General features: G+C 37.3%; 1 gene segment (V, D, J or C); it reads right to left on the bottom strand.

Annotated features, from left to right (window-relative positions):
- Nucleotides 1-1,084: 1,084 nt before the first annotated feature.
- On the bottom strand, nucleotides 1,085-1,721 carry LOC119807217. The segment is given in 2 exon segments: nucleotides 1,085-1,491; nucleotides 1,668-1,721. Coding segments are annotated over 2 exon segments (456 nt in total).
- Between the last annotated feature and the right edge of the window lie 8,254 nt (nucleotides 1,722-9,975).

Below are 9,975 nucleotides of genomic sequence, written 5' to 3'. Positions count from 1 at the left end.
GTTGAGATCATAATGGGCATTCCCACAGGAACAGCTGATATGAGCTAGTGGGAGCTCATTGACTCTAGACTGATAGACCTACATAGGAACAAACTAGGACCTCCAAATATTGGTGACCTTTGTGTGGTTTGGGCAGTCTGTGGGGATACTAGCAGTGAGATGAGGATTTATCCCTAGTGAGTGAACTGGCGTTTTGGATCCCATTATTTTTGGAGGGATACCTTGCTCAGCCTAAATATAGGGGGAAAGGCCTTGGTCCTGACACAAAGTGAGGTAGCAGACTATGTTGACTTCCCATGGGAAGCCTTACCTTCTCTAAGAAGTGGATGAGAAGTGGGTGGTGGGATTGTAGGGGAGCAGGAGGAATGAGAGAGTAAGAACTGGGATAGGTCTGAGAAATGAGAAAAGATCATTTAAAACATAAAATAATAAAGAAAATTGAGTACAATAAATTTATTTCAAGTAAAGATTTTAAAGGGCAGAATGATCAATCAAGGGGCAAAGACACTTGCCAACAAGCCTGATGTCATAACTGACTTTGATACCCAGACCCAAATGACAAGCAATCAATATAGTTCAAGTGTTCTCTGATGTCCACACTATGCCATGTCAAATGTGTGCCTAGAAACATGCCCACACATACACACAGACAAACAAATGTACACTCACAGGGACACAGAAAAGACTACTTAATTAACTAAAATGTAATAAAAGGTAAATAATTTATGGAAAGGGAAAGAAAAAAAACAAAAGAAATGGACACCAGAAAGGAAATAAGAAAGAACCATAAAATTGAGTAAAAGAGCAATAAGCATTTTTCCTAGAGCTTCCAAACTGCTACCATCATCATTACTTCTGCCCATAGAGTCTTATGTTAGACACTGAAATTCCAGAAGTATAAAAATAAACCCCTCATATTCAAGCAGCAGAGCTTGTGGTAATGTGTTACAGAAATAGAAAGATAACAAATTATTTTTTACATTTTCATTTGAATTTATTTCATATATAAAGACATAAGATGGATTGAACCCATTATTTTTGGTGGGCTCTTCAAACTTTTTCACCACTGTTTGAACACATAGTCTCAGTCAGCAGGGGGACACATGCAGTCCCAGGGCTCTGTGGTGCAGCCAGCTGGTGAGAATGTCAGAGTAGTTTTTGTTGGAGGCTGAAACACTGTGGGAGGAAAGCTGTAATACTGCTGACAGTAGTAATCTGCCAGATCTTCAGCCTGAACACTGCTGATGGTGAGAGTGAAATCTGTCCCAGATCCACTGCCTGAGAAGCGATCAGGGACCCCAGTGTGCCGAGTGGATGCCCAGTAGATCAGTAGTTTAGGAGCCTGCCCTGGTTTCTGCTGGTACCAAGCCAAGTAGTTATTACCACCAGATAATAGACTCTGACTGGACTTGCAGCTGATGGTGACCTTCTCTCCTGCTGACACAGCCAAGGAGGATGGAGACTGGGTCATCACGATATCTGCACAGGCACCTGAAATCAGCAACAAAAATGATGATACATAATATGAAAAAATTGAATTTAATATCTTTGTAATATGTTGTCAGAGTATTATTGTATAAGACAAATTCTATCATGACACACATTGTAAATATCTTATATACAAATAAGTGACTCTAAAAAGATGATAATACTTTTGAATTTCTCACCAGAAACCCAGAGCAGTAAGGACAGGAGAACCTGGGTTTGTGACACCATTTTGATCCCCCTGCCTGTCAGGTCTCAGTGAAAAGGCTTGGTTTATAAATTCTAGCTGGTTGGACTGAGTTCGAGGAGCTTATGCAAAGCAGTTAGCACATATCTAAGAAAATGCATGGGCAATGTGTGTGACTAGCTGGTGTCAATCAACAGGCAAAAATAACAACATGGGGAGTGTGAGCAATTGCTGAATGATATCATCTTACAGCACTCAAACAGAAATCTCTTAGGCACTATAATGACAACTTTGGTTTAAAATCCACAATACTTTAAAATCAGTATGTTTTGCAGAATGTTAAGAAAGCTATCTAAGATTAACAATACTATGGAAGGTATAAATTTTGTTCAAAAATCAAAATGAAAGGAACTTTGAGTAAAAAATTCATTAAAAAAAGAAGTGATGGAGAAGGGAAAGAAGAAAGTTAGAGAGAGAATGGAGGTTAAATTTGTTCATGTTATCTTATTTTTAAAACCAAACTTAATAGAGGACAATGAACAGTGCCACCAACATTGTACTCCAGGTTCTAGACTTAAAAAATGCAGTCAGAAATCCCTCTATGCCAATCCTGGAGAACATTAAGACTGAGATGAGAGAATCTTAAATCTCAAGCATTGGTACACCCTGCCGAAACAAACAAGTGTCATCTGCACAACTTAGGGAACTGAAACAAGATGATAAATTGTGGAAAATAGAAGAGGAAGAAAACAAACTTAATTTTATTAATTCATTGCTGTAGACCAATACTTGCCAAGAATGTTAATTCTATAATGTATTTTCTAAGATTACTTACAAATTAGCAGTATTGTCAGTGGGTGAAAATAGTCTTCCGTACATAGTGAACACTAAAATTCCTCTCCAGAAGGGAACAGTGTCATCTTAAATCAAGCAATAGTTTTACAGAGATCAATAAACCATGGCACCAGAGATTGTAGCTATACAAAAAAAGATGTTTGGGTATGAATGAAAATCAGAAGCAACATATCTGTCCTTCAGTTTGGTGAACTCTGAAAGAACATATAAGAAGTAAAGCCAGTATTATATGTACAGTACAAGAAACAGAAAAGTAAATAAATAAAACATCATGTCAAGACATTGGGAATCATATCTTTAATCTAAGACCTGGAGAGACATAATAAGGAGAATTGTATATTTGATATCAGACTGGGACACCAGTTCTAGGCCAATCTAATCTGTGCATGCAGATGTATGTTATTAATCAAGTGCTTACAAGGCATTTTTTGGCATTAGATATCTAAATCAAAGTAGTTTTCTAACATTAACATTTTAGCATTAAGCCAAGATTATTATTGAAAATATATATACATTTAAGTAACATGTATTTTCCATTTATTTTCATTAATTGTATAATTTTATCAACTTACTTTCATATACAAAATGTTAAACTATTTCTGATAAGCATATACTGATCTCTTTGCCAATTTGTAACACCATCATAAGAGAGAGATAAGGAACATGTCAATTAATGAAATTCCCAATCTCAAGGTCAAAAATAAGACAGATTAGTAACTCTGCTCCAGGCAGTGTCTAAAATATGACAGATGAATAAATACTCCTGTCAGTGTCTGACAAGATGTCTTTTGCTCTCAATATTTGCAGAACTTTGTACTTTGCTTTGTAACAGCTGCAAGATCAGACTGTGGTTTCATGCCATTTACTGCTGATCATTCAAATGTAACACACGGAGACTGGGTCTTACAAATCCAAATGCTCCTGCAATTTATACAAATGTAAAGCATGTGTCCACTCTCTACTGCAGGATTCAGTTTGTTTTCTCCATTCCAGCAGAGGATTCTGATTTGTGAGTCTGCCCCTAAATAAATAACTGTCTATTATTCTCAATTCTAGTGCTGGATTTCTTTTAAGTGTCCATCTTCATCTGGCGCCCACGTGGATTTGACTCCACACCTACCAGGTGCACAGTCTAAAAGCTTAGACAGTCCACAGTTCAGAAAGTCTCCCAAACCTGCCTGCTTGGCTTTCTTTTACCTATGCAGTTTTTGTAGAACACCACCACAGCAGACTTGCTCATGGTAACTTGGAAATTTTCCAAGCACTTGCAGAACTGCTGCATTTCCTAGCATGGTTCCCTGGTGTAGTTTTTTTGCCTTGTGGTGACTTCTGAAGCTTCCAGTTTGTGCTCCCTGCCCATGAGTTTTGGTTTCTTGCTCCATGTAGAGAACTGATTTAGTTGCTTTTAATTTGTCAAGCAAATCATATTTCTCAGTATTTAACTGGTAACAAGGCAGGAAACTAAGGCAGCTCAGAACCATTTTTGTAGTCTCCACGACTCCACAACCATGACATCTGCTGGACAATAAAGACTATTACACCTAAAACAATTTACCATATCACATAACAGGTAATTAATAAATCAATATGGCAGACTACATTAATATTGAAACTTTTAGTAACTTTGTTGCTAATACTATGGATTGCATTCTGGGAGGATTATATGGTTATGGTGATACTTCAATTTATTGGATTTTGGGACCTAGTTTTTTTCTTCATGTTCTGTCATTAAGAATGTATGTGATTTTGGTGGTGGCGCACGCCTTTAATCCCAGCACTCAGGAGGCAGAGGCAGGCAGATCTCTGAGTTCGAGGCCAGCCTGGTCTACAAGAGCTAGCTCCAGGACAGGCTCTAGAAACTACAGGGAAACCCTGTCTCGAAAAAAACAAAACAAACAAAAAAAAAAACAAAAACAAGAATGTATGTGATTTAGAGGCTGTTTTTCTTTGCTTTATGTTTAAAAACCACTTATGAGTGAGTACATCTGATAATTGTCTTTCTGTGTCTGGGTTACCTCACTCAAAATGATGTTCTCTAGCTCTATTCATTTTCCTGAAAAATTCACAATAAATTGGGAGCATGGGGACATTGGAGGAGGATTGAAGGGGAGGGGAGAGGCAGGGAGGGGAGCAGAGAAAAATATAGAGCTCAATAAAAATAAAAAAGAAAGAATGTGGCACTTTTAGGAATGATACATTTTTTACAGACTAATAATGAACATCTAGTTCACAGGGTTAATACTATCAAAAATTAAAAGTTACCTGAAAAAGTTAATACTATTTAAAAGGATAACATTAATTTGACAGACAAAATTGAATCCATATATAAAGATATTGAGATATTATCTGAAAGAATTCATACTGTTGAATTTGGCAATCAAAATTTATTAAAAGGTTAGGATAGGTTAGCAGATAGAGTATCTCTCCAGTATGGCAATCTGCATGCTATCCAAGTAATGTCCAAGGATGAGGTGTTTAAAAGAGAAACTTAAGACTTTAGAATCACATGTGCAGAATGAGGACCAGAGGCTAGGTGCCTCATTGAAATCACTAGAAATATATACTGGCCAAGAGATTCGGGATTTACAAAAGACAGTAGTAAAAAGATTTGAAATGACTGAGGAAATTATTGGAGCTGATGAACAGGGAAAGAAGGCACAAGGAGAGGATTCAACATCAGCAGTAGCTGTCAGAGATGACTTACCCAAGGTTTTAGTTTCCTACCTTGTAATCTACTCTGATAAAGCATCAAGTTTTAAAGGCCCCAAAAAGTCCAAAGAAGCTAGACAGGTACCTAAAGGAATGAAGGATCTAAAAGAAATTAAGCAAGCTGTTGTAGCTTATGGTTTTTGCATTCCACATTTGTTAGGGAGATGATAAACATTTGGGCTTCTAGCATCAAGGCAATACCACACGATTGGATTCAGTTAGTTTCAGCAGTCCTGGATGTTGGGCCCCAGTTGATATTTAAATGTTATTTCAGGCAAGAGGCAAAAATTTTGGAATGACAGGGGAAAACAAAAGGTCTTGAGACTTATCGAGATTTTTGGTGAGGGCACTTATACTGACCCACAGGTTCAAGCTCTTTATGATAAACAAATCTTGTCCTTATGCAAAAAAAGAAGCCGTAAATGCTTGGGGCAGGATTCAAGAACTAGGAAAACTAATTAAATTATATACCACGGTTAAAAAGGGCCAGAGAGAACACTTTAGTGACTTTTTACAAAGATTAAGTAAGGCTGTATATATAGGAATAACAGACCCAGATGCTAGATGAGTACTTACTGAATCACTGGTTTTTGAAAATGCCAATGTAGAATGCCAAAAGATACTTGGGCCTTTAAAGGTTAGATTAGCACCTATGGCTGAATGGATCCTGCATACAATGAACATTGAGACATTGGACTATAATATTGAATTTTGGGTAGGCAAAGCAATTTCCAAAGGAATGAGGAGACATCAAAATGCCAAATGTCTAAATTGTGGTAAAATAGAACACCTGACAAGGGACTGTAGACAAGGAATTCCTAGGAATAATATCTCCTCTGGGAATCGTAAGACTAGGAGGACTCAGCCTTCAGGTATATATAGAAAGTGTGGCAAAGACCAACATTGGACCAATGAATGCAGATCAACAAAAAACAGACACGGCAACTTGATACCATCAGGAAACACCCCAAGAGGCCTCTTGCAGGCCTAAAGGCAAAAGTGGCTCAGTCATTCCCAGTCACAGTGGAGTACATATCTCCCCATGAACTCTGACTGGACTTGCATCTGATGGTGGCTTTCTTCCCTGTTAACACAGACAGGAAGGACGGGGACTGGGTCAGCACAAAATCTGCACAAACAACTGCAACCAGGAATTCCAATGATCATGTATAATAATAAAAGCACAGAAATCAATACTTATGAATTTGTCATTTAATGTCCTTTTAATGCAATATTGCCAGAGTATTATTGTATAGAAAATATTGCACCCTGGCATACATTGCAAATTTTTATATATAAAGAAGCAACTGTGAGAAGATTATAATAATTTGAAATTTCCTACCAGACACCCAGAGCAGCAAGGACATGGAGAACTGGGTCTGCAACTTTGTCCTGCTCTCCTGACTGTCTGATGCTGCTCTATTCTCACTGCAAAATTCTGGTTTTTAATTCTGAGTAGTTTGGCTAGGTTGGAGGGGTCTATAAAAAGCAGTCAGCAAATATAAAAGCAGATTCCTGGGCAGTTGTGAAAGAGTGGCTGGTGTCAATCAATAAACAGATATACCATGAAAGAAAGAATGAGGAATCACTGACAGAATGGCTAGAAGCTCTCCAACCAAAATCTCCTAGATACTCTAATAGCTACCTTGGTTAGAATTCAAGACATATTCAAATCAGGTGGCTTTTTCAGGAGAGCTATCTTGGGGAAAAGATAAAATTTGATCACAAAATCACAACAATGGAAGTAAGAAAACTTGCAATAAAAGAAAACAACATTGGAGGGGAAAGGAGGAAAGGCAGAGAGAGAGAGAGAGAGAGAGAGAGAGAGAGAGAGAGAGAGGAGAGAGAGAGAGAGAGAAGAGAGAGACGAGAGGGGACCTAGACAAGAGACAGAGAGAGAGAGACAGAGAGAGAGAGACAGAGAGAGAGTGATCTGGGTAAAAACTGGTTCATTATGTCCCATCTCCAAAGCCACTCTGCCACTCTTTCACTTAGGAAAGTGATTAGTTCTACAGATATTTGGGTTCCTGTTTCCAGGATAAAAATTAGGCATAAATATAAAGAGAAGTTGAGAATTCTCTCTGTGGCAATCTGGGGATCATCAATTTAATTCTGGGACAACAGAAGCTTTAATTTCAAAGCAAAGGTAAACTCCACTGAAACTAAGAAGTGTCACCCTGCAACATCAGGGAACTGAAACAGGACTAAACATTTTGGGAACCAGAATGGGAATAAAAAACTGCATTTACACAAGAAGTCATGGCTGTAGTCCAACAATGACAACAGTATCTATTCCAGAGTGCATATCTAGGGTAATTTACAAATTTATTGAAACTGGGTTAAGATAGTCTTGCTGAGAGAATGAAAAGGTAAAAACCTCTCCAGAGGGGAGTACAGCCATCTTAAATCAAACTATTTTATAAATACCAACAGACAACATTGGAGATGGTTAACTTTCAAAGGGAAAAGAATGCTTAAATAAAATGAAAATCAATAGCAATAACAGTAATCATATAACATGCCTGGAATTTAGTGAACTCTGAAAATGTACAAAAGAACTTAATTCTTGCTCATGTTCTCCCTCCTTCTGCTCTTCATCAGGACCTTGGGAGCTCAGTCCAGTGCTCCAATGTGGGTCTCTGTCTTTATCTCCATCCATCACCAGATGAAGGTTCTATGGTACTATGCAAGATATTAATCAGTGTGGCTATAGGACAAGGCCAGTTCAGGCACCCTTTCCCATAGTGTAGGGAACCCTGACTGCTCTTTGGCCTGGAGAGGGAGGGAGTGGAGGTATGGGTGGAGGGGAGGGGAGGGAAGTGGGAAGATAGGAGGAGATGGAAATTTTTAATAAATATAAAATAAAAAATAAAAAAGAACTTAATTATAAACCCACATAATGTATAAAGTACAAGAAACAGAAAAATCAATAAATAAAACATCATGGTAAGAAGTAGAGGATCACATCTCTATTCTGAGAACTGGAGAGAAAGGAGCAGAAGGATTATTTCTTTGAGGCCAGCCTAGGGTGTAAGTTCTTGGCTAGTCATAATCTATGCAGAGAAACAATCTTTCAAAAGATGCGTTATTAATCAAGTGGTTACAAGATACATCATGTCATATGATATTCAAGATGAAGTAGTTATCTGATGTTAGCATTTTAATGTTAAATCAAGAATGTCATTGAAATTAAATATCTATATAACAGGCATCTCCCCTTTATTTTGCATTAATTCTATAATTTAATATATCCAATATTCATGTACAAAATGTTAAGTCATTTTTGATAAGCATATTCATATCTCCCTTGCCAATGGCTAGCAAACCATCACAATTGAGAGGAAAATGGCACATGGATTTAAAAAGTTCCAAATCTCAAGTTCAAGAATGTGACAGATGAGTAACTTCTCCAGTCAGTATCTGACAAGTCATCATGTGCTCTCCTTCTTTGCTAAGCCTTGTTTTTTGCTTTGTGATAGCTTCAGTGAGCATAGATTGTGCTTTCATATCATTTACTGCTGCTTGTTGAGATTGGACACATGGAGACTGAAACTTACAAATCCAAAGACTCCCATGGTTAATTATGCATTGTTACAATATGTAAGAGGTAACAAAATAAAAGAACAAAATTCGCATGTTCTTTTTTGTTTGATAGAAAAAGTCTGACAGTCCTTTGTTACTGGGTTTCCCACAAATGTAGTTCCCACCCTGGTGCATTAGATTCTTAGAGCTGTGATAAAAGTGACCTAATTCCAAACCTACTGCCTGAAAACAACACAGATTAATTTGTTTGAAGCTTTGGAGCCAAAAATTCTGTTGTTGATGATGCTGTACTCATGGGACACAGCACCATCTTCCATGGACACCACTATTAATGAAGGCCAGGGAAGACATATTTTATCCTAAAAATCAGCATAATGGGAACTGAGGATGTTGTCATTTATTATGATGTAAAGTTTATGCAATCTCTACCTATAGTACAATAGCCTAAAGTGCAAACTTCCCTACTTAGTAACTGCTATTACATGTTACTTTACTTTGGAACAACAATGAAAAATGGGCTGAAATTGCATGAGAAGAAAAACAATGAACCAACATATTAGAGTTGAATTTTATATACCATGAGAAGAAAGGCTTCACCCAGGCAAAACCGTAATTGTGCTTTTATTCCACCATCCTCAGTAAAGAAATATGGTGCTCTCCATTGTACTTTATTTTCCTTATAACACAATGGAGTACTACACAACAGAAAAAAATGAAATCTTGAAATTTGTAAGCAAATGGATGGATCTAGAAAACATTATATTGAATGAGGTAACCCAGACACAGAAATAAAATATCATGTGTACTCACTCATAAGTGGTTATTAAACATAAAGCAAAGAAACCAGCCTACAAATCACAATGCCAGAGAACGTAGACAACAAGAAGGACCCTAAGAGAGATATGCATCCATCTAATCTACATGAGAAGTGGAAGAAGACAAGATCCCCTGAGTAAATTTGGAGCATAGAGACTATAAGTGAGGGTTGAAGGGGATGGAAGAGGAAGGGAAGGTAGCAGAGAAAATGTATACCTCAATAAAATGAATAAAAAAAGAAAAAAAGAAATATGGAGCAGAATAATAAGCATTATCCTAGCTCCTCTAAATACACAGATATGATTGAAGGTAAAGGAAGTTCCAAGTATCAAAAAACTGGGTTCTTCTGAAGTTGGTCAGTGTCTTCTACATGATTTTGT

The sequence above is a fragment of the Arvicola amphibius genome, chromosome 2 (assembly GCF_903992535.2).
Source record: "Arvicola amphibius chromosome 2, mArvAmp1.2, whole genome shotgun sequence".
Taxonomy (NCBI): Eukaryota; Metazoa; Chordata; class Mammalia; order Rodentia; family Cricetidae; genus Arvicola; species Arvicola amphibius.
Note: the sequence above shows the minus strand (reverse complement) of the source record. Positions and strands in the feature narration are given on the sequence as shown.